The sequence below is a fragment of the Lathamus discolor genome, chromosome 3, assembly GCF_037157495.1.
Source record: "Lathamus discolor isolate bLatDis1 chromosome 3, bLatDis1.hap1, whole genome shotgun sequence".
Lineage (NCBI taxonomy): Eukaryota > Metazoa > Chordata > Aves > Psittaciformes > Psittacidae > Lathamus > Lathamus discolor.
The window spans coordinates 29,582,667-29,608,333 of record NC_088886.1 but is presented as its reverse complement, the minus strand read 5'-3'; the positions used below and the strand labels follow the sequence as shown (position 1 = coordinate 29,608,333).

At 46.5% G+C, this 25,667-nt stretch overlaps 1 protein-coding gene across 1 annotated transcript; it reads right to left on the bottom strand.

Annotated features, from left to right (window-relative positions):
* Positions 1-383: 383 nt before the first annotated feature.
* Positions 384-19,936, bottom strand: EIF2B5 (eukaryotic translation initiation factor 2B subunit epsilon). The gene is made up of 16 exons (XM_065674397.1): positions 19,750-19,936; positions 18,243-18,367; positions 17,342-17,527; positions 17,068-17,245; positions 15,855-15,935; positions 15,048-15,125; positions 14,655-14,967; positions 13,897-14,042; positions 13,453-13,591; positions 12,700-12,801; positions 11,968-12,075; positions 10,993-11,083; positions 10,105-10,228; positions 4,869-4,994; positions 3,252-3,362; positions 384-2,168 (listed from the first exon to the last, which is right to left on the bottom strand). Exons 1-16 carry the CDS (start codon positions 19,897-19,899, stop codon positions 2,103-2,105), a joined length of 2,124 nt encoding a protein of 707 aa, XP_065530469.1. The 5' UTR covers positions 19,900-19,936; the 3' UTR covers positions 384-2,102.
* Positions 19,937-25,667: the final 5,731 nt, after the last annotated feature.

The window sequence follows — 25,667 nt, the reverse complement described above, 5'->3', positions numbered from 1 at the left end:
TCCCCAACATAAGGAGAGCACAACATAGTACCAAACAGCCAACATTCCCACTGATGCTAATCATGGTAAAGGATAACGGGTTTCATAGGATTTTAAGTTCATCTTTGCAACATAATTCTGCACAAAACCAAACCTCACTCATTCTAGGATGCTATGTTTAGAAGTTTTAACAAAGTGTTCTCTCCTTGCAAACTGAGCTCACGAGTGATCACTGAACACTTACACCAATACAGTGGTGCGCTGATTCCCCACCTGCCTATTTCGTGCTTAAGATCTCCTGAGGAAAAAGTAGTGATGAGTTATTTTGCTTACCCCTTAAGCCCTGCTCAGGCACATGCCGCAGCTGGAGACAAACAATTCAAAGTCAAACAAAGCAAACAAGCTGGTAACACCAGGATAGTTTTTATTTGCTCCCTGAATTAAATATTGGCAGATACAGAAAATTCAGATACCAACTATTTCCCCAACATTTACAAGACTGAGTTTGCAATGTCAGAAAACAAGCACATTTATGCACAATCCTGGTGACTGATAGTGTGAGTGCACAAGATCGTCCTGCCTGACCATCAGTTTTTAAGAGGCAGTATCCCTGGTCTCCAGCATCCAAGGCCGTCCCTTCACTGACAATTGTGGCACCACAGAACGGCCAAGTAAATATCCTGAGTGGGCAGCTCCAGTGCATTTCCCCCTGCAAAGGATTTATTCCATGCTCCTCCTGAAGGGGCAGAGGCAAGGTCAGCACATCCAACAAATAACCCACCTGTGAGCACAAGCCAATTCTCACTGTGCCTTTTTCCCCCCCACTCTTCTTGGAGAGCAGGGAAGAACACAGTATAGTGACACTTCCAAGAAGCTGTTCTTAAAGGCCTTACTGCTGCCACACATTGTCTGTGCTGGCAAAAAAGTGCCAGAGGCACACTTGTTCCCTGCTGCATGCTGAGTCGCTCTGGGGCTGCAGAACTTTGCAGTGGGTTTGCAACACTTTCCCTGCTGTCTGAGGGAAGGGAAGTTTTCAAATAAATAAAAGGACATGAAGTAAGCAACTGAATAAACATGATTGTATAACTGAAATCATGTAGAAACACGAAGCACATGCTGTTGAAGGAAATACCATTTGCACCTTTTCGCACAGGAGCAGAATTTAGCAACTTGCATCTTCCTCAAAGCAGCTGGTGCAGTCAGTGCCCCAGAGCAGAACGCAAGTGTAGCTGGTGCAGCAGGAGGAGCCAGGCATCTCTGCTCCCTTTTTATTAAAGAAAAACAAACACTTTCCTAAAACATGTCTGCTAAGCTGGGGACGCACAGAAGACAGATCACATCTAAGATCTGGTGATCCATACAGCATTTCACTGACCAGTGCACAGCCACTGTTAGCAAACCCCTGCAGGGGAACTGAGCACATACTATCCCATTCTGCAGAAGGGGGAAACACAGTTTTACCAGCTCTACTGTGCAGCCCTGTGTTAAATTCTAGCATGGCAGATGGCAAGACTTTCCCTTCTGGAAAGATCAGAGAAGTGCCTTCCAGGCTGCAAAATGCCTTGGGCATCCTCAGACAACTGCATCTTCTCCTGGCACAGGAACTCCTGAATCCCAGTCCTGCACTCCAGATCCTAATCCACATGCTCCTACTCACCAACCTTGCCAGTGTCTCTTCAGCAGGAGGTCTCCTAGCTCCAGAAGCAACAATGACTCCAAACAGCTTAGCTGTATGACCATTTTTCCACAACCCCAACGGTTATAGATTTCTAAAGGCATTGTATACATTTGCATCTATTTGCTCCCTTTTTATTAGTAACAAGGACCTCCCAAAGGATAGTTTATAGTATATCATATCCAGACTCCAAAGGGATTCTAGGTATTACCACCTTCTGCTTTTCCCTATGGTTTTTATTCTGGGTTGCAACCATCCAACATAAGGTGTCACTGGGCAAGTGAGGGAGGGAAGTGGCAAAGTTGGGAACACACAGTTAATGATGGGATTGTCAGTCTCTTCAATGTCAGGCCCCACATCTACACACCGTGCACTGGCACTGATCTTGCCCTGCCCACTTGGCCCAGAAAGGCAGTGAGAGTGCCTCTTCTCATGCTAAGCCACCATGTCAGTCTTGGTCGCCATCAGACGACTCTTCTTCTGCCTCCTCCAGCCACTGGATAAACTTCTGGAGCTGCAGAGACAATGAAATGGAATTGGGTGACAAGAGACACCAAACAGATGCTGAGGAGCACTCAACAGCTACACCATGTCAGTGAGTACTTGTATCACACGCAAAAAAGAGAATGTTTCTAGGAGACATGGAAAAAGAGGCAGATTGAGAGAGAGAGAGAGAGACAAAAGTTTAGATGAAAACCAACTGAGATGCCATTGACAAACCCAGACTGATTAGATTCCCGAGGGAGATTTCTCCAGTCAGACAATCCCCACAACAAAAAGGCAAAAGTTTGAGAGTTTTCAGAACTTGAGGGACTAGAGATGACAGCTGCAACTTAAATGAGACATGCTTGGAAAACTCTGCTGGGAAAAACCTACTCCCTGAGAAATGGCTATAAAGAAGGCAGCTCATTTTACCTTTTAACTGAGCTCAAATAAGCAGCTGAAAGCACTGCTGACCTATACTAAGAGCTGACTTTGCAAAGGTTTTAAACAAAGTTGGAGTTCTTCAGAGATGGCTTTTCTCCTCTGCTCCTCTTCCAGATTCAGGGAGGAGGACTGGGACAGGGCTCAGCCAAACTGCAGCACAAAGTTCTGCCTGATGGAATGGAGAAGTTTATACGCTCCTTGCAACACAAGCCAAATGAAAACACTTAGTACAGCAAATGCCTATAAATATATGTGAAGGGACTGGTGAGCCAGGAATGAAAGCTTCAAAAGAATTGTATGGGGCCAGCACACAGGGCACTGGCCTAATGCCCATTTCAAATGGGTGTTGGCTTCCACAAGCGATGCTGCTGCTCCAGAAAGCACTGGCCTCGTGCTACAGAGACCCCACTAAAAACAATCTCCTCCTCCTAACTCCATTCCTCATCCAAACAAGATGATTATGGCAGAAGGCACAGAAGCGTCTGTTCTGGAAAACAAAGTTGTGTTGCCTAGTGTTTAATGCACTGGTGCATTAGTGTCCTACCACGTATTGGCAGCTGCTCCACAGAAGGTGACAGTGGCACCCAACTCCACTCAAAGTTTCTTTTAGCAGCTGTTGTTTCCCCCTCTCTCTCCCCATCCTGCCTCTTTAAACACCTTTGGGACTTACCCGCTGGTTTTTACGAAGCTGCTTTCCCTTGTCAGATGTGTCCCGCATGGAGAACCAATTGAGAATTACATCTTCTTCCAGAATTTCCAGCTGGTAAAATGTCATCAACACCTGCATCGATGAGGAAAGAGCAACAGGGCTCTCTATAAACTCTTTTGGGGCTAGATCATATCCAAGTACAATGTTTGCACATGATCTGTGTCTCCCACCTCTATCTTCAACAGAAAGCACTCAGTCTGCTTAATTTTGCTTTATTGTTAAACATAACTGTGCTTCTCCTACCAAGGCTTATGTTCCTGACAATTAGATGCTGTGACACATCATGAGTCAAAGTTCAAGCCTCATCAGCTTCAGCTCTATGGATACAGGTTATGATTGAGAGCTGTGGGCAATAAACAGCCACAGAGGACATCAGTTCAAGATGTAACTTAAGTTCTCTTTTAAACCATCCAAAACCCATTCCCAAAGCAGACCTAACAAACAACTCTTAAGCAGGCCTACATATGCATAACAGTGACACGCAGAGAAGAGCATCAAGCTCTCCAGCCCTGCCCCAAGCTCACTCCTTCTGCCAGTTCTCTTAGAAGTGCCTTATGGCAGGTGTCAAAGCAATTGGTCATTCATCAGATCAAACTCCTGCCCAGCACAGCAAAGCTAAGATACAATCATGCTTTCTCAGGGTGCCTTTGTGCTGAGGCAGAGCAGCCACTTCGCAGTTGGTGTCCTTGTGGCACAGCACTGACAAAGCTGGCTGCCAACGCCAAATATAAAGTGTCACTTCAATTCCCAGCCTCCAGGGAAACCCAGGCCCCTAGAACAATGGACACATGCCAAATGATTGCCGTAATTCAAGGACATTTTGGCTCACCAAACTGAAGGCTTTTGGCCCCAGTCCTAAGTGCTTTGCCATAAGCCAGAAGCACTGGTAGCAGAAGTTAGGATTACTCTTTCTTAAGGAGCCAAGAGTTAAGCAGGCTCTAGGAGAGCTCTTCCAAAAGAGACAGGGGCTTCCTGAGACACTGCTGTGGTCCAAGTCAAATGCACTCAGTGTGATAGGGCAGAAAACACAGGGATAAAAATATTTGTGAAGGAGGGTGAGGAGGAATGTACCGAAAACCCTCAGAAGCAGGGAGATAAGTAATAAGCCTCATCAGCTCCCCTTTATTCCCAGTTTCATAACTAGCTCAGCCTGAAAAAGAAATCCCAGCTTTATTCCCGGCTTTGCTCATTTTGCACTCTAAAGAAGGATAAGCCATTTGGCAGTTAGATCCCAGGGACCATGAAGAGACAAATGAAGTTAAGCTGTTCCTAAAGCAGGTCTCTGCCCTCACCTCTTCCAGTGTCACATAACAAGGACATTCAGGTTAGAAGCTACAAAATAGCTCCCTTCAGCCTGCATGCTGATAATTAATACACTCAGCTGTGCTCCCTCAGAAGCACAGGCAAACACTGAACTTTTTTTATTTAAAGCAATTATAGATAGATTTTCTATACACCCTCTCCACTGAGACCCCAAAATTCTCTCCTCTAAAGCAGACAGGCCGACTATGCAGCCACCACAAATTTCACTGTGGATCTAGCAAAACCAGATCCTTGGAGCTGGGAGCGGATACTCACTTTAGCTATTGATGTGCAGAGACTGTCATGTTCCAGGAAGAATTCCTCAATGGCAAATAAGGCAGTCAAGTGATCCGATGCCCGCTTTATGTAGTTCTTAAACAACGGGGTCCAGTTCTTCAACAGCTGCAGAGGAAAAACACAGAAAAGTTCCTGAGCTACAAGACGGATGTGTGCACTCAGTGCTGTTTCTCAGCTGTGTTGCACTGAGAAACTGACCCAGGGAAGCATTTGAAGACACCATTCAGCTCACCACTTCATATATTTGCCCCACTCAGTCCATAAAACAGATGCTGTCACACATGTGCAAACAGGACCTAGTTTTATTAAGAAGCTCTGAGGATAGCAGCATTCCAGTATCAGAAGGGGGCCTACAAGGATGCTGGAGAGGGACTTTTCATTAGGGACTGTAGCGATAGGACAAGGGGTAACAGGTTCAAACTTAAACAGGTGAAGTTTAGATTAGATATAAGGAAGAAGTTCTTCACTGTGAGGATGGTGAGGCACTGGAATGGGCTGCCCAAAGAAGTTGTGAATGCTTCATCCCTGGTGGTGTTCAAGGCCAGGCTGGACGGAGCCTTGGATGACACAGAATCATAAAATAGTTAGGGGTGGAAAGGACCTTAAGATCATCAAGTTCCAACCCCCTGCCATGGTTTAGTGTGGTGTCACTGCCCATGGCAGGGGGGGTTGGAACTATATGATCTTGAGGTCCTTTCCAACTCTAACTATTCTATGATTCTATATCCATTAGCTTTCTTGGTTTTGCTTCTCTGGATGGAATACTTGATTATCACAATAAATGTGTTAATGGAGCCTGGTACTCAAACAAAATCACTTTATAGCAGACCAATAAGGAGAGGTACATAGACGCTACTCAAACCTTCCCCCCACAGAGCAGCTGACATTTAGGTGGAACTTTCCTTCAAAGCAGATGCACAAATAAGAAAAAAGAAAAAGACAGTGCCAGGATAATTATCAGCTGAGTAGAAGTGGACAGTGCAAAATAGCCACCCCTAAAACAGGAACACAGTGGAGCAGCCCCTAAGTGCAAGTCACACACTTATTGTATGCTTACAGCCTTGTTTAGATCCTGGAGTCTGCTGCAGGGAATGGGTGGGAAGGATGAAGGGTCAGAAGTTGTTACACTACTAGCTATCGCAGTTCTCTCCTCTAAGGCTTATTTTTTATCATGTCTTTAATGATTTTGGTGCTGCCTCATCAAACAGTATTTCTGTCTGAGTCCCCTCCATCTCTTATACATATCTGGAAAGCAAGCAGCAGGGAAAGCTCTGCAAATCAGCACAGACTTGCCTGAATCTGGGATAGGAGGTAATAAAGATAGTTAGACCCCTGTCCATAACAACATTAAAAGGTATCAGAACTAGGATACAAAAATTTCACATTGGCCACATCATGATCAGACCATCCTACATAAACAATGTAGGAAATTAAATCAGAGTTCCATACCTTTTTTAATTGATTAATTCAACAGCAAGCATTCCTGCAACTACATCCCTGGCATGCCCGTACACATACAGTTTTGCTGTGCCTTCAACAGTGGCTCCTTACAGAACACATCTGGTCTGTTTCGAAGGGAACAGGTAATTGAAGAAGCTCAGAGTCACCTACATCCAGGTTAATCAGCATTATTCTGCCCAGGACAACTGTTAACAGGCAGTAGCCCTATCAGAGGGATTACTCCAGAACACATAGTGGAGCTAGAACCCAGGCTAGTGCGGACTACCAAAGGCAGCCTGTATTAGGAAATAGGGCTCAACTATTCCATAGTACTACACTCCATCACCTCTTCAGACACATTTGCTATGCAACCATACTGGAATTTGCATGCCTCAAGAAGAAACAAAGAAGGGGATTAGTACAAACAAACTGGTCTGTATAGTAGTGCATCAACTGGCTCAAGGAACAACAGAAAGAGCACAGAATGATCCTAATGGTGTCACGACAAAAAACTGAGGGTTGCATGGTGTATATCTGGAAAGTATTTTAGCCCTCAGCAAAATGCTTAATCCTTAACACTCGTCCCTCCTCTGCAACCACCTCCTGCACTTTTCATTATCATTTGGAATTCTTCACCTCAAGTGTAGTAAAGCTACTAGCAAGTTAGCTCAAAGATAAGAAATACTTTGTAACACCTTTCTGTTAAAGCCTTTAAATTATGAAGGGATACAATTCTAACAAGAAGCTATTGAGTTTGCATGACATTACAAAGGAGTAAGGCTCCCTAATGAAAACCTGACGAGGTGCACAACACATGCTAGCTGCCAGGCAGCAGTGCAGACAGTGGCCAGCTCCGCAAACTGAACTGCCACACTGCTTCCCCCAGGTCCCTTTAGACATCCTCACCTACATAAGTAGTTTGATGCTACTTCAGTGACAACAGAAGCAGAGCCTTCAATCTATCAGCAGATTCAGCCATATTTGCTCAAACTACATCTACAGTTCTAGGAGAGGTCTGGTTTTCTGTACCATCTCTGCTTTATAACTTGTACAAGAGCTGAACAAGATGCCTGACATAACTCTATTTCTCAAGCCTCCATGTTTCATCTGAAAAATACCCATGGGCATATTCTTTACCGGATACTTGTTTTCTAAAATTGCTGCAACACTTCAGAGCTTCATGCTCAGGGGCCAGCACCTCAGAGCACATACTGTGGTTTCAAGTCAAACCATACATCATAACTATGGCATTTCCACAATTTCCCCTCTTGAGCTGCCTGGGACCACTCTACCATCACTCTTACACAAGCAACCCATCTTCCTTCAGCATCTCTTAGAGCTGAGCTACAAACAGCGAGAAACATAAAAACAGTTCTGTAAAATTCAGTGGGCTTCTGGTACTCATGACTCTCAGAATGCAAATATTCCCATCTTGTGCAAAGTAACACTTTGCCATATGTAAACAGTCATAAGCCGATCTGTGCCTAATACCCCTACTGACTGAGGCATTTTTACCTTCACAGCTACATACTTCAGCTGTATGCTTTCATTATAGACCAACATATACCAAGTTAGTATTTGGGATTCTCAGGCTGTAAGTAAGTAAATGCTTGTAAATTAATGGAGTGTACTTTCTACTAACTACAGAATGACAAGTTGCAGAAAAGCCACTGTTTCAGGTGCTGTACAAACATGCATGTTCTGCCTGAAGAACTGGTCTCTTCTCTTTAGAGCACTGTTGAGAAATACATGAAGTTGCTGCCCAGGAAGACGATCAATATCTGTTTTATAAGACTTTGAGGGCGGATTCACTACCTCTATTAGAGACACATCAACTCAAATGTATTGGGTTATTGTAACAGTGTCTAACATCATGGGTGCAGTTGAACATTAACAGTATATTCCACCAGAATACTGCCTTCCTGCCAGTTTTAGTACAGAAAGTTAGTACAGTTCTGCACACAGTAAAAGCACCCAGGCACAAAACTATCCCAGGGAAGAATTCCCAAAGAAACTTTCTGATTGTTCTTTACAAAGGATAATCTGAAGAAACTGGCTGCCACAATGGTTAACGGGTTTGCCAAAAAATAAATCTAAGGATAACTTGTGTTTCATAAATGCACATGGCACACAATTCTCTGCTTAGAGAAATTCCATTTGACCATGACATGGGGCATGGTCACCCTCAATATTACAGATTATTCACATTAGTCAGATTATTGAATTTCAGATTATTGCTTTGCACTAAAGGTGAGTTGATTTGCTGTCTCTGCTGTTAAATATGAGTATCAATTTTTCTTTGATGAAATATATATGGGCAAAGTTACACAGAGGTAAGCCCTTGTTCAGGTACTTCCATTGTCTCAGCTAAGGGGCTTTGGGCGATTATGCAAGTCATTATGCACATATGCAGTATCCTTTGTCCCAGACTAGAATCTCTTCTGACTGGGTGCTGAAGTGAAGTTCTGTCCTACTCATGCTGGATTAGAAGCCCTACCTAGGAGACAGAGATGCCATATCCTAGCTGGAAAACAACCAACCAACAATAACAACAAAACCCCAAAACCCAAAGAAAAAACATCACAACACCATCCTATACAGCTACCAACTCCATACAACCTGCTGTCTAGGTGTACTGCTTTCCACTTAAGGCTCTAACACCTGCTCTACACATTCTCTTCAGTCCTTCTCCTTGAATTCTCTTCCCAGGACAGGCCATGCTGTTCAAGAAAACAGACTGAAAAATGAACAAAAGCAAGCAGAATTTCAACAGAGCAAACAGCAAAATCTCACTAAGCCATGTGATGAACAGATCAGTTCACATGGATGTTTTCTACAGAAGGCATTTCTACATGTCCAGGAGATGAATTAAGTGCCATACTTACACCTACATAATGACGAATTAGTGTTCCACCCCTCCCCATCAATAGAAAGCACATACTTCCTCAGAGGAAGTATTATGAGGATGTCTAATGTTCCTCTTTAGCTCCATCTCCTAAAAAAATTAACTTAGTCCTTCTCAAACAAGTGTCAGACCCACTCATTCTGAAAAAGCACCTCTGCAATCTTTAGAGTTTGCAAATCCGAATATATAAATGGGCTGCAGCAAAGAGACAAAAATACTACAATGGCTTCAGCTTGGGTCAACAAAACCATTAAGATAATACTGCCTGCTTTTTAAAGCAGACCCTACCCTATTTTGTCTCCCTTAAGTTAGGAAATAGAAATTGCTCTCACCCAATTACACAACCCCTTTAGAGATACAGAATTCTGTTGTATCTTCAAAGGCAACAATATCATGCCTTTGCATTTGGCTGGAAAAAAACTGGCACCAGTTTCAGCATGCAGATTAGCAAGACCTTGGAAAGGATCCCATTGGGAGAGGAGCACTCCCTGCTGACCCAGGGACAGGGCTTATGATGGATTTGAGCCAGGTTCCTTGAATGCAAGCCTGTAAAGGCATCTCTGACAATCCCCCTTCTTTTATTTCTGCAAGTGATGCACTTGTACTATCACACACAGGAAAAAAACAACCATGGGTACTGAAGAAGAGCTCCCCACACCTACAGTCTCAGGTGAGTTCTGAGCAAGTACAATAGTTTCAGTTCACTTTTACTTCTATAGATGGCAAAGAAGCTCATGAACTCAAAGAGTTCAAGTGGCTTCAGGCTTAACCAAAAAGAATTCTCAGCCAGGAAACACCTGAGGCATCCAGACAAGACTCCTACATACTAGAAGTCAAGCCCAGAGAAAAGTCAGATGGAGCAGAACTCACAGGAAGTAATGCTGAGAAATAGTTCTGGGAGTCAAGGTCTGCATCCAGCTGCTGCAGTGGGAACTCCAGGATCACTTTACTGAGCACCTGCATCATCTCCTTCAGGCCAATGTTATATGCATACCTGCAATGAAAAAGGCAAACCCCCCCAACACTTCACACTATCTGTTCTCTGCAGACCATGCCTCTTCACAGAGATACAGCAGAAGGTTTAATTTTCATCTTCCAGACTTGTTTTTTGTTTGTGTTTCCAAATATTCAGGCAATAAAACCACCTTGGACTGCATCAGGCCCTGCAGAAGGCAAAAAATCCTGAAAATCTGCTATCACAGTGGAACAAGCTGCTGCAGGGAAAGCACCCTCACATTTACGAGAGTGCTGTATGAATATTGTTGCACAAGAGAAGAGAAACAGGTTTGTACTTGAGAAATAGTAGGTAAAAGACACTCTGATTACGTGTTCTAGACTTGCTGCTGTAAAAACAGTGGACAAGCCACACCACAGCAGAGCCCCAGCTGCAGGCAGCTGGTTGAATGTTGCAATGCACAAAGCAGGAGCCCCTGCATGAACTTACAGGCAGCCTGTGCCAAGAACTGGCTTGCTCTTTTCAGTCCACAGTTACTTAATAGCAATTCAATCTCCCATTACAGAATTCAGGCAGGAAAAGCCTAACCACTAAGGATGCTATAGATGCAGCTGGCACTTTCCATCAACTCCTGTCGGCATTCAGTCATGATCTCTAAACTGCATTTCCCATGCTCTATACTGATGAAACTGATGTTTAACAATCATATATGTGTATTCACATGGTTTCTCCTCTTTTTTCTAGATCCACTGTCAAACCCAACTGTTCAGCATAAGGGACAGCATCCCTAAGGAAATACTCACTTGAGGGAGTTGATTTCCAGGACCAGGTTGTCACAGGAAATGTTTTCTTCTTCACCCCTCTGTAATGTACCTAGAACCTCATTCTGGAAAACTAATGAAAGAAAGAACAGGCAGTTAGACATAAGAGGGAAAAGCACAGATTCTTCAAACTGTTCATTACTGAAGAAACTATGCTGTTAAAGGAACCATTCTGACACAAATGTTTATTTGTTCTCTGTAACCTGGCACAAACCCACATCTACTATAAACAGTTGAATATAATTCATATAGAGAAAACCTACTAGATATTGATCTATCCACACAAACCACTGCAAAGCTATCTACCTCTGCAACTTTTTACAGCATACTTTCTATTGTACTTTCACAATCTAGCCTTACCTATTCAGAAGAACTTCATCTTCCCCTAAAGATGTGAATTCAAACCTAACTTTTATTCATTTAATTTCCTTTGGGGAGATACTTTAACATGAAGAGGGCTTTTATTCCCAGTTTGGCTTGAGCCTCTCTCAAATCCAGAGTAACCTTAACAAAACAGAAAACCAAAACGTATCTGCCAAAAGAGGCAGCTCCTACAAGGACATTTAATTCTCCATCATGATTACATCACTGAGCTGTCCACACAGGGCAACTCTACTGGACCTTCACACAATTTCCGAGTTTAGGCAGCGATGGTGACATTTAAACAGATAACTCAGGGAGGTCACTTTTGTGAAGGTCCAGTGATGAGGAGTGAGAAAGATGAAGGCTCTTTGTCTAGCTTCTCATCCATGCCTACCTTGGATTAACACACAGCAATACAGGGGAAATTAAAAATAAAAAAAAAACAACCACGCAGAAAATGCAGGAAGTGAGATCAGAAAAAAACATATTATAGACATCCACAAGTTTTCCCATATACCTAAGAAAGCAGCACAAATCTCACTGTCACTGCATTATCTGCAAGCTCACCATACTTCTTAAGAGCCCATCTCTCACCTTTGATGTCATCTAGCTGAGGGGACGCTGCCCGACTATCCAGCTCCTCAGAGCCCATGCTCAGATCACTGTCTGATTCACTCTCTTCCTCTGAATGCAGAGCTGGGCCTGATGAAGGAGAGAAGATGCAGCATTCAACACTCAAAAGCTGCAGCTGTCATATGCATAACAAACTAGGTGTTTTAGGGACATCACAACCAAGTCAGCAACTATCTGTCCTTGCAAGGAAGCTTCTACTTACAGGTCCACATGACTAGATTTGCTGCAGAGGGAATACTACAGCTGCCACCAGGATAATGGGACTTTTAAGAGTATGCAGGCAGACAAAAAAGCACAGGGAGAGGAGCAAATGCATTCTGAGCAGGCTGCTGACTCATGATGGAGCAATGTCAGCAGATGCTGTCACTAGCAGGAAGAAAGCCAGCAGTACCCAGAATAGCCGAAGCATATTCCCCTCTAAGGGAGGGTATCACATAGTGCACCACTCACTGCACAGACAGCTTTGCGTGTTAGTGTATAATAAAAACACCCACAGAGCACAGGAATAGAGAGAATCTGGTCCACCATCTGCTTTCACCTCTCAACTTGCCTCCATGCACATATATCTGAAGCCAGACTGCTTCACAAAGCCCAGGTCTTACTCTAGACAGTTACCAGCATCCCACTCAGCCAGTTTCCCTGACACAGGTTTGTCTGTCCATCCTCAGGTGACCATACTACACTTTTCCTCACCCCACAGGCTTTGCCTCTGCTCTTCTTCATCCTCTTCATTCTTGTCATCCGCTTTCCAGAGATAGCCTCTGCCCTCTGAGCCTACATCCTTTTTATTGTAACCTGAAAAAGAAACAGGTTAGGAGGTAGATGTACCAGATCTGCTTACAGGCAAACCCGAAACAGACTGGTATAACTTGCACATTAATGCCCCTTACACATCCTTCATCAGGAAGGAGCTGGGATCCCTGCGGATGCATATGGATTTCAGCTTTTATCTTCTCACTTGCCTTGACAAGTGACTGACTTACTCCTTCCTACAGCAGCAACATTGAGCTGACCACGTTTAGATCCCTTGACAAATCCAGACTGGTAGAAACAGTATTTCACAAGGACAAAGTCCTTGGACACAGTCCAGGTACAAGGACATAGATCTTGCAACCTGCCTTGAACTGAACATCCCTTCCAGCTTCAGCCTTTATCTCCTACAAAGCTCCTACTCTTGGGGAAAAAAAAAAAAAAAAAAAAAAAAAGGAAAACAGTTGAGTCTCCAAAGATTTTAATACTGCAGTATTGAGGTACATCTCATTGTCCAACTTCAGCTGAGCATCCTTGCTTGCCCTACTGAAAACACACATTGTCCAAGCTGTATGCAGCACAAATCTATAGCCTGGCGCTGCAGAATCTAAAAGGGGGGAGAGAAAGACCCCAAATGATCATCGAAGGCAAAGCCCTCTGCATAGCCTGATGGCATGGAGCTAGAGGTTCTCATACCTTTCAGTTTCACTTTGCTTTCCTCCTTGTTAACACCAGAATCATCACTGAACTGGTCATCATCCTCTTCCTCCTCATCTGGTGGGTGCAGAGAGATCACTGTGCCCTCAGAAAGAGTGATGCCAGGACCTACTACTACCTGCAAATCATGTAACATATTTTAATGAAGAAATATGCTGATTGCCCCCTCATATCTCTGTCAGCAGGGGCAACAGCTGCTCCAGACAAGCTGTATACTAACAAGTATAACTGAAGACGTCAGTACTGCTAAATCACATACCATACTACCCTAGCCAAACAAAACGAAGAAAAAGGTGGGAGTAGTATCTATCCCCCACCTCTGCAAAAAGGCCTGTAGCAGCCCTTTATTCTGGTATGGTCTAAGTGTAAGTCTAGCAACTGCCAAGAAAGGCAGAAAGCAGAACATACATAAACAGAGCTCACCTGAGAAGAGAGGACACAGTGAGGCTTTAGCTTTACTTTCTCCTTCACTTCAGCTTCATCACAGATAACAGAATGGCAGATCTCCACGTTATCTGCTATGTGTACTTTGTCCCAGAGAAAAGCTCCATCCAAAGTGACTTTATCACCTGTTATACATCACCAAGCACAAATATAGTGAGCAAGGAGGTTGCTGCTCTCCCACACTGCTGAGTCCACTAGGAAGTATCTTACTGAAAACCAATGCCCTTGATGCACGATGAATGTTAGATGAAAGGTGAAAATTTGTCTTAGGGGCTTATGGCTACTAACTATCCAAAGCTAAGATTTGTTTGCTCTCTACAAAGACTTGTTTACAGTAACAACTGATATGTTGGTTTTGCCCAAATACAGCTAAATCACAAAAAAGTCCAGCCAAAACTAGGAAGGAGTACCAGGCAGCTCACAAAACCAGGGACAGGTATCCCTCATTTGTAGGATATTGGTGGGCAATAACCTCAGATCAGTAAAGGCTATGCATTCTCTACTGCTGAAACGACTTGTCTGCATGAAGTGCCTTCACCATTGAACATTGTTATGGCACCTGAGAACTTTAACCTATTTCCTCTGCTGCAAAACCAAGTTCTTGTCCTTTCTCACCATAAGAACTCAGTCGGTACCCAACTATCATCCTCTCCGAGACAAATGCACTTTAAAAACCAAATCCCAACAAACCATGCCCTTTCCTGGCAAGGCTTCATGTTCACCATTGTTGTACTCACCTATCCTACAGTTCTGCCCAATAACGCTGTTTGTTATAGAGCAGTTGCTGCCAATGACTGTTCCCTGCCCAATGAGTACGTTCTCTTTCAACACGCTGCCTTGGCCCAGGCTAACATCGACTCCTCGGTAAATGTTGTGTTTAGAATGGGTATAACTCTGATTCTTGTCATCAGTGAAGTTCATCTCTGGAGTCAAAGGATAAACCCAGCGCCGGATGATGTCAGAGCATACAGCTTCGTACATTAGTAAGTTGCATATATGGGCACCATACTCTTCTGTTGTTACATGCATATGGATCTGGTTCCCCAGGACCTAGGAGACAGGCAGGAGCACATCAGAAGATTCTCTAACACGAGGTAATGGGATCTGCCTGGTAACAACCCTCTCCTTACCTCCTCATTCACCAACAGACCACGCACAAAGTCATCCCGTGTCTGGTAGTCAAAATTGTCTGTGAACAGCTCAGCCACCTGCCAGGAATGAAATATAAGGAAATAATATACTTAGCAGAAAACACTGCCAGGGAAGCCAGATAATTAATGGCTATCCAGTGGTTCTCAAAGAGCCAAGTTATACGGTATAGGAAAGTGATGCTCTTGCCTTGAATAAAGCTTTGATTCCTTCTGCTAGGAGTGTTGACTTTCCCATCTCCTCCTCCTAATGGAGACTACGCACAGACTCTGGTTTACAGAAGGGGCAAAACACTGCATTTTCAAGCAATCTGCCCAGCCTCACTTTGCAGTTTCACTCCCAAAGGAAGGCTGCAGACCAGCTTTTTCAGACGTGCAAGAGACATTAGCAAGCCTAGGCTGGAATAACCCTGAACGTTACCGGCTTGCAGGTAGTGACACTCTTCCACAGTACAGCCATCACCTCTGCTCCACAGATGTTACTATACTCAAAGTGAATTCATGTATTTTCCAGAATAGCTTCATCCTATGCCAAATCAGCCAGTGTACTGATGCATTTACTGCCTAGTTCTGCCTGAGCTCGAGCTGTGGATGCCAGATACAGACTGAGCACCCAGACAATCTGCAGAGCTACATGACCACTCAGGCTCTCTATTCAGTCACTGAGCACAGCTAGGAGTTCTGATTTCCAAACCTATTACCTTCACACCACATGCACCCCCTGCACACCAGTTGGACAAAGAGAACAATTCAGACTGAATTTTGGACCCTCAGATGGGCAGAGCTCACCTGTGGAGAGCAGATGCTGATATGACAATCTAGCAAGTCATGGCGCACCTCAACGTTCTCAATAGAGTTCTGGAACAGACTCTGAAAGAGGAAAAAATTCAGATGATCCAAGTGCCTCATGCAGTACTGAACCCCAAAAGCCTTCTGTAAGCCAGAGGCAGTACTGACTGAATTTGGAACTAGCTGAAGTTCTGAAGATCACAAAAATCTATACTGAGATCTTAGCTTAGCAGGCACAGCCTGGTCATACACAGAGCTGTGTGTCAGCCAGCAGAGACTGCCCTTGGCCTTACATAGCACAGCATTCCAAGAAACAGCTTGTACTTCAAACAATCATTTTCCTCCAGGAGGCTCCTGGCAATATTCATAGGTTCCATACCCACTGTGGTTTTTTACAGCTGTGGGTTTCTTTTCTGTTGTTGATGGGTTTTATTTGTCTTGGGTTTCTTTCCCTTTTGGTTTCCTACAGTGATTCCTGCTTTCATATAAAGGTAAGAAATAATCTACTGATTACTAATTTGGGGATGAAAATGCCATATCATCACTGCCTTAGTTCTGAGCTGAGAAAAAGGTCCACCATCTCACTGGAGAAAGTGCCTCCACAGACATCTACAGAGCATTTACTATATGATTAGAGGAACAGCAGAGGCAGAAGTAAGAGGAGGTACTACCCCTTGCACATGCTGCTATTCAACCGCCTGTATCAGGTTCAGTGCTGCTTCAAAATGGTTTGTGTATAATGGTATAAGCATCCTAATTTGGGAACCCCTGTTTCACATAGGGAAAAGGAATGAAATAAATGCAAGAACTGAACTGTAAGAAATATGTCTGCCCCATCCTCAGACTGAAATGAGCCCCAAATACGTGGCCCACGCCATTTCATCATCCCGCACAATTTCATCAAACCTCCCTTGTTTCACACAGAGAAAAGGAATGAAATAAATGCAAGAACTGAACTGTAAGAAATATGTGTGCCCCATCCTCAAACTCCAAAATGAGCACCAAGTATGTGTCCCGCACAATTTCATCCAACCTCAAATAATGGTTAAAAGAAAAAAAAAAGCCAGTTTACCAAGAGTTACTTCCTAACACCTGCTCCTCCAAAAGAAGCAGCAAGCATAGTTTCCCAGCCCTCACTCAAGTAGGACCTCCTCCCTGGAGTAGGCTGCTTCACTACCACAGCCCTTTTCCACCCATATGGCTCCAGACGTACCATAGGAAAGCGGAATCGTTTAAGCCCCTGGGTTCTCTGGTAGTGAAGGATACGGTTTGTCACACTGTCCATAGCAATAATAATGTCATCCTCTTTGCACCTGGCATGGTGACCAGGTGAAGATTCCTTGAATATCATCGTCATCACAGAAATGTTCTTTTCCATCTTACGACGCAACCTGAAGCAGAAGGGCAGAACTTTAAAATCACTCTTCAGAATGTTATAGCCCAGAGCCTCAGTAGACCAGATAAGCATACACTCTTTCTACACCTACCTGTGCTCTTCCAGGGCTTTGGATATATTGAAATTGGATACCACATCTCCAGTGACAAGAATGAAGTCAGAACGAACAAGGGATTTGGCATCAACATCTCGCAGCACATCACCAAGAGAGCGGTACAGGTCAGAAGTGACAAAGCGCACCGTGTTGGGAGAGGTGTGGCGGCACCACTTGGATTTTCTGGAAGAGGAAAAACATATTAGGGAAGTGTAAAAAGGATATTCCTGTAGAGAGCACACTAGGATACAGTGCCCCAATGCACATGACACCTGTAAGTGAATGCAAGGAGAATCCTATTACAATGACCCCATTAGCGACAGGCTTGGGTATGTTCATTTGCACACAGCAGATAACTGAAGAGGGGTAGACCTCGAGACTGTAGCTTATGAAAACTCAGGAAACCCACCTCCACTGTGAGCCACATTTTGACAAAGGAACACACAACCCAAACATTTTTCTTGGAAAGCAGTACCTCAGGCAGGGAAAAGATCACATGCTGCAGATTTCTCTTTAACCTGCAAACCTGCAGCATACAGACACAAAGGTGCTGAGAGAGCTGTTTCCATATGCTGCATTGGCATACCAAGACAGGGATAACACAAAGGGTGATCCTCTGATTTAAATGGCTTCCCATAGGAAACCCCTGCTTTTAGACAAGAAAAGATAAATGCCAATATAAATACAGTCCCAAATCACTCAACCCTTTTAATACACTGCACAACCACACTCCTTCACAAGAGGAATGGTCTTTTTTGAGGTACTCTAGGAGACAGCTGGTGAAAGGGAATCTTTTGCACACAGCTTTCATCAGAAGAACCAGCAAGACCTTTGAGTCTTGTTGGAAGACAGAAGAATCCTTTCTATAATGAAGCTAAAAAGAAGAAGAGATTCTTACTGTAAATGCTCTTTTATCTCAGCTGACTTCCAACAGCAGAAAACAAAGGTTTCTTCCACTCCAGTTGCTGTTAGGAACTCCAACGTATAGTCAATCATGGCCACATTTGCCATAGGTAAAAGTGCCTAAAATAAACCAAACCAAAACCAAAGATATAGAAAACTGAACAAACACTTTTATACCTCAACATCAGTACTGCTGGGGGGGGGAGAAGAAATAAATCCCAGAGTGCTGATTCCCTGACTCAGGCTTTAACTGCTTCAAGAAAAACCTGTCAGACATGAATGAAGAAGCCACAGGAACATGAGTGTCCAAAATTAAACAACAAGAAAAAAAAAATCCAACCTACAGTGAAGTGTGCTTTCTCTTGACTTGAGATTCAAGCCACTCTTTTAAACTGAGCTACTGATTCACAGTTGAGTGATCTTATACTATTCTTTAATTCATTTTTGGTGCTGTTGTGTTTCAAGCCTGAGCTCGTGTGTATAATTACGACTACCACGACATTAAATCGGCAAACAAGGTAAGATACTTGTTCAGACCTAAGTGCTCCAGAAGTGCTGTTTCTTTTAACATATGGCCTTCTGATCTGGATAATTAAAGTGCTTTTGCCATCATTTTTCCTGCCCATATTCTTTAACCCATTACTGCTTGCAAGGACAGGGATTTTGTTTCTTACCCCTGTCCAAATAAGCCTGTCCAAAACCACTGCCACTCCTGCATCTGCAACAGATGAAAAGCAAACAGCAGTTTGCCCTACCACATGGAAAAGCAAACAGCACCAATGCAGCAATTAAATCCTCAATGCCTCTCCAGCAGGGAATATAAACTCTCACAAGCGAGAAGAACTGGCCAAAGGCTTGCACAGCATAGCGAAAGGCAGGAAAAGCTGTGGCAATGGGGACAGCCTGAGCCCCGTGCAGATGCTGGCACCCAGGAGCACTCCAGAACCTACCAAGAGCGGCTGGAGGTACCTCACCTTCACCCAGCCCAGCCCAGGGCTCCCACAGCAGGTAACACCACAACTGTGGGCTTGACCATGACCACCAGCCAGCATTCTGCTTTTTATTGATCACAGAATGGTTTAGGTTGGAAAGGACCTTAAAGCTCACTGAGTTCCAACTGCCTGCCACGGGCAGGGATACCTTCCACTAGACCAGGTTGCTCAAAGCCCTGTCCAGTCTGGCCTTGAACACTGTTAGGGACAGGGCAGCCGTAGCTTCTAGGGGCAACCTGTGCCAATGTCTCATCGCCCCCAAAGGGAAGAATTTCTTCCTAATATCTAATCTAAATCTCCCCTCTTTCAGTTTAAAGCCATTCCTCCTTCTCCTATCCCTACATGCCCTTATAAAAAGCCCCATCCCAGACTTCTTGTAGGCCCTCTTGAAGGTACTGAAAGCTGCTCCAAGGTCTGCCGGAGCTTTCTATTCTCCCGGGTAGACCGGGACAGGCAGCCCCGGGGTACCGGGCCCAGAGGAGGCAGCGGCAGGCAGGGGGGATTTCTCACCCGCGGCCGGTCTTTGGAGATGGGGAAGAAGCGCCGGTTGAAGCTGTCGGCCACCAGCACTGCCTGAAGCGGCGGCGGCTCCTCCTGCGGGTCGGGCCCGCGGGACCCGCCGGTGCCAGCCCCACGCCTCGCCGTGCCGCGGGCCGCCATCTCCTCACGCTGCCTCAGCTCCCACCTTCCGCTTCCGGGGCTGCGCCGGAAGCGCCGACGGGAGCTCGGCGGGGACAGAAGAGCGTGGTGCAGCGGCGTGTGCTCGCCTTGCTCATGCGGCTCGGGGGGCGGTGGAGCCCGGCGCCGGGGAGCAGGGCGGGACCCGCTGGGGCTGCGCTGCGGTGTGTGAGGCAGCCTAGCAGAGCGCGGCGCCCGGGGAGGGCTCCAGGAGCTCCTCGGTGCCTCCCTGGCGTCTCAGCCCATGCGTCAGTACTGGCGTGAAGATCCGCCATTGCCAAGTGGAGCCAGCCGCCGAGCGCCATGCCTGCCCCTCAGGAGCGGCGGTTTCATCGCCATGCCCCAAGGAGGCAGAGGGAAGGCACAGCCGGGTCCCAGCTGAGGCGAGGGCCTGAATTTCCCCCACGCAGGCATTTCCCAGAGGAGCTCTGTGTGTGTGTAGTACTGGGGTGCAATCCCGGCCATTTCCAGTTTTGGAAGCAGTTACATTTTCTTGATACCTTTCCTAGCCCTGATGTGGGTTTGTGCTGCATTTCCAGATGTCCAGCTGCTGTTCTGCAAGGGGCAGCCTTGCTGTGAACCAGCCCTTCCGTACTCACACCTTCTGTCAAGGAGTCATCCCCTAAAGCCACAGCCCCTGAGGCACCTCTCAGAGACCCCTCCAGTGAGGAGGGGAGGGAAGAAGATGTGTTTTCTGGGGTGAGGATGGCGTTTGTCTTCCCCCAGCCTGCTGAAGTGGCTCCTGCTTGCGTGCTGCAGGTGGTGGTGTCTCCTCTCAGACGCTGTCAGCTTGGTGGATCCTGGGCCCCGCAGCCACCCCTGCCTCAGCCCAGGCTCTGCCCTCAAGCAGGTCTGGGTGTCCCTCCTGATGTGCTGCAGCATTGGCCTGGCCCACAGAAGCGGACTGACATAAAAAGCTTGCCCTCGGCTGAATCCCTCCTCTCCCTGCTGCCAGTCCCAGTGCTGCGGTCCCTCTTACCTGGTGCAGCTCACACAGCACTGCTGCCTGCTCATTTTTCATCAAGAGAAAAGTGTGTGATAGCCTCTGCATTCCAATCTGGAAAACAGGCTGAGAGGCTTCCCCAGGGAGCTCCTAAGCGGCTGGCAGCAGGAGGGTTATGGAGAGCCCCGGCCAGGTGGCTGGAGGGCCCTTACCAGCACTGGGGGCTGCACGACCTGGTGCTCACTGCCATGCTCCATCTTTATGCTTCTGTCCCTCTCCTCGTGGACAGGCATTCAGAGCCCCTGCTTTGTCACTTCACCACGGTCTCTTGGAATCTTGTCCCTTGCTCCCCATAAACTGACCCCCTGTGTCACCCTGCCCCGGTCCTTGCTGCTCTCATCTGTAGCAACTCTGCACCTGCCCACTGGATGACCAAGTAACCGCTGGCTGATTCAAGTAACTCATACGCAGTTCAACTGCAATCCAAGAAAGAAGCACAGGGCACTTGCACCCCTGCCTCTGAGGCAGGGCCCTTCCCCAGGATGAAAAACATTATGTACTTACCAACCCAAGGCACATAGTACGGCATTTCCATCCTGGTGAGGGGGAAGTTAAGGGAGGCACTATTCAGTCACAGACCTACAGTACTGTCCCAGTGTCATGGGCAGCCTGTACAGCCCCTGTGGAAGTACTGAGGGGTCTTTGGTGAGGGGGAGAAAGGTATAATTTGCAACATGCAGCATTCCTTTCCACTATTTGTATTGCAGGTTCAGGGCTGACACAGTAGAGAACAAAGTCTCCTCTGTCTTCTGAAGGACTCTGCAGCATTGGGTATTCCCTGAAATTTCCCTTGCCAGTTAAAATGTTCAGGCATTACTTATGTGGTGCCATCTGCACCAATAGCTTGTGACTGAGCCCTTGCTGTGCTGTACCTCACAGCTGAGTTGCTTGACCTTAGGTGGTGGTTTGGAATAAAGCAGCAAGGATGGACATAGGGAGAAAATAGAAATGAGCTGCCCTAGGAAAATAAATCATCCTCATCCTTTTCAAAAATAGGTATCCGCATACCCTTGGGAATCTTGTTGCCTTGGCAAAGAAGCTAACCCCAGAACAAAAGCTCCCAGATGGTTTCAGCCCAGGGTTTACAGATTGAGGAATGTTCCAAGAGGTAGATTTGTCATTGCCTGAGGGCAGGACAGCATCTTCCTTCCTGCCTACATAGCACTAAGTGCATAAACAGCATCAGAAATCAGGTCTGATCCAGCGTGCACAGCCACTGCCCATGTCGAGACCAACCGTGGCACACAGAGCTCAACAGGAGAATCAGCGGATTATCTGGCTAATTACATCCTGTTCTCTCCAAATGAAGTGAGTTTCCAAGATGTTGCCTTGGTAAATTGGCAAGAGCAGGGGAAGACAAATCAAGGTAATTGATAATGAACTGAACTCAAAATCAGCCTGATAAATATTCCTTGGGCTTCAGACACACACTTCTCCTTGGTTGCACAGGGGACTTGCCAGCGAGTAGCATCCAGGCCAAACATTTTTTGAAAGCAATGTAATTCCAGGGGAGCTTTCAAAATTTGTATCAGCTCAAGAAAATTGAAATGAGACTGGACTGGGTTAGAGTGCAGGTGCATCAATCCCACTGTCCCACAGTGGCGGAGCAGGGGGGTGGGAAGACCAATACACTGTGGCTTTTCCTTACTCCCTCATCCTTGGATATCCCTGGACAGAGAATCAAGTAGCAGCATCTACCAGCTCTGGGAATGATGAGTGTGGTGGGGATGCTCTGCTTCCTAGAGCACTTCTCTCTTTTCTGTTTGTTGTCCTCTGTGAGCATTTGGTTGCTCTCTGGCTTTCCTCCCTGTGTAGACAATGGCTCACGAGAGATTACTAAGCCTTGTCAGGCTTCTCCAGATTTGGTCCAATTTTAGACAGCTTTGGGGCATCCCATTCATCAAGGCTGAGTGGGCCTTGTGTCAAGGGGCTTCCAGGGTGGTGAGGCTTACCATGAGGAGGTCTGCATGGAGGAACCATGTATCTGTCAGAGGGTTGATCTCCCCTCACATGTCCTGCCTGGTGGCCAGCAGCTCTGATGCCCTTGGAGCACCCTTGGTGCCTCAGCAGAGCTATGGGATGTATATCATCTGAACTCCAGGTCAGGGGTACGATTCATGCCTAAACTAACTCAGCTCTTCCTGGCCCATTCTGTGCTGGCAGGATTTGGTTGAGGGTATCCCTACACAGCGTCAGAGGTGACAGGGGCAGGCCATGAACCCCAGTGCAGGGTGTCTGGGCTCAGGGAGCTGTCCTGAACTACCCAGCACGGCTGATGTGCACTTGTCAGGGGCAGAGAAGGGTCTGCCTGCCCCTGGTAGAAGGGCTAGGCAACAGCCAGGATGTGCTTACATTGTCCAGCCCTCCTACACACCTGAACGGCTCTGTGCCTGACATAAGATTTACCTGAGCACTGAACTCCTTTTATACTGCAGATAAAAAGAAAACTGCAGACCACAAGTAAGTCAGCAAACGTGAAAGCCAGACAGACTCTGCATCCTGACCGTTCCATATCACTCCCTCCCACACCCTGGGCTTTGGCCAAGCTGCAAGCAGGGACACTGACTCATAGGCTATTCCTCCACTCTGCTCATTTGAGCCTCTCCTGTCCTCAGCAGAGGGTTTCTGCCAGAAGAACTGCTGGGCTTCCTTTGCTTTGGCATCCTGCTGCTCCGGGCTTGGCAGCCTTGAGAAGGGGACCCAAAAACAATAGGCCACCCTGTCTGCATACCCCTGGGTTTCCGCCTGCCCTGGAGTGCCATTTGCAGGACCCTCTGGTGGCCCTTTCCATCAGTGAGATGCTGGGCACAGCATCATTCACCTGCTATCAGGAAGGATGCATTGCTGCTGCCTGAGCTCTGGGCTGCCCTGTAGCACAGCTGCCCTGGGTTTCATGTTGCCCCTGTGTTAGATGGGAAGTGCAATGAGACAGGCGGCTGCTGCACCATCACTTCCTCAGATACCAAAATAGGGAGATGGGGCAGGAGGGGAGTGTGTGTGTCCCACTACAAGGAGCAGAGCATTCATAGAATAGAGTGCAGAAGCAGGGTGTGCTGGAGGATGCTTATCCCATGCTGCTGGGTACCATGTAGGTATGCTAAGTTGAACAGGTTCTTGTGGGTGGTCTTCTGGTGGGACAGCCCCACTGCTTAAAGAAAGGTTATCTATGTGACTGCCACTGACCACCCCTGCCTGGAGCTGAGGCACCTGAAATGAGAGGAGAGGCTGGGAAAGCACAGCTAAGCCTACAGTAAACCTCTCTCTAATTTACTTCTTCCTCAGGGCTTTTCCTGACCTAGGCTCTCTCCTCACAGACACAGACTGGACTGTAGGCTATACTGCCCGGGATATTTTAGCTGAGTTTCTGGCCCCTGACAAGCCTTGCTCCAGTTTCTCCCCCTTGTGATGGTTTTATTCTCTTCCTATGACCTCAGCAAGCAACAGCTACTTCCAGACTCCTCAAGTAGCTCTTGGATAAAGTCTGTGTGATGGGGTACACCTTCCAGGACACTGCTTCCATCATCCCTCACCAGCTGCTTTCCCAAGGAGAAACACCAGGCCTAGAGCAATGGTGATCATGTCCAGGTAACAGACATGGTCTTGCCCAGGTAACCACCATTCAGATCCAAGGGCATGATTGTGCTGCTCTTCTGCTATTGCTGCTAATGCTCTGGCTCCATCATTTGCTGATTCATCTCTCTGGTCACTTTCAGAGACTGATGAGGCTTTTGGCATGGCAGGCGCAAGCTCCTCAGTCAGCTGTCGGCTCCCTGCTGACAGGTGGAAATCTGTCAGTGGTCATCTGGGCTTGACATGTGCTCCAGCCCCTGAGGAGGGCAGCCCCTGGAGGCAGCCACCCTGCATGACCTCAGAAGCTGCTCAAAGCTAAAGAGCAAAACACATTTCTCATCAGGTACACAGGTGAAGCAGGGATCCAGCACTCGAGTCATGTGGGGACTGCGTGAGCATAAGCATGCAGGAGAGAATTTTCTCCCTAAGCAAGGCTCATGAGTCTGATACTTCCCTTGCCCTTTCTATGTTCCTTATTCACATACAACTTTTCGCAACACTGCTACACTGGTAACACCTCCCTCTCTGGGACTCCTCAGCTTCAAAGCTGACATTAGTCCAGGATCTACTCCCAGTTTTGCACTCCCGTTTGGCCCAGCACTGAGCCATGTGAAATGAGATGGCAACCTACAAGCAGATTTTTCCCAGGTGCACAAGGGAGAAGGTAGCTTCTGTTTTCCGAGCTCTTTCAGCTTTGATCCATGTAGATTCCTGTAGCAGAAGATGCTGGGAATGACCCCTCCCAAGAAGGTATAAGGGTTGCCCAGAGCAGTTTGCATTTCAGTAAAAATGGTGTCTGCAGGAAGGGATGAGTGGACTGAGACAGAGAGAAAAATATGTCTCCTTTGGCAAGAAAAAGGGCTGAGCAAGACATGGGGCTGCATAACCACAGCATTGGGACTGTGGGGATGGGCAGGAAAATGCCATGATGCAGAGGGTTACAGGGACAGCACCTGGTGTCACCTACATCGTGAGAAGGGAACCCAGGGCTGCCAGGGGCAAGGAGGGAATTCCCAGGCTCTGGACAGCCAGCAAAAATACCCAGGAGAAGGACAGCTGGCCACTCTGACCCAGAGCCTCATTTCCAGGGCTCCCTGGCTGTCTCCAGCCCATCCCTCCGCTCCCTCCCACCTGAGGGCATTATGCCACCAACACAGAGCAGCCACCAGCAGGAAAT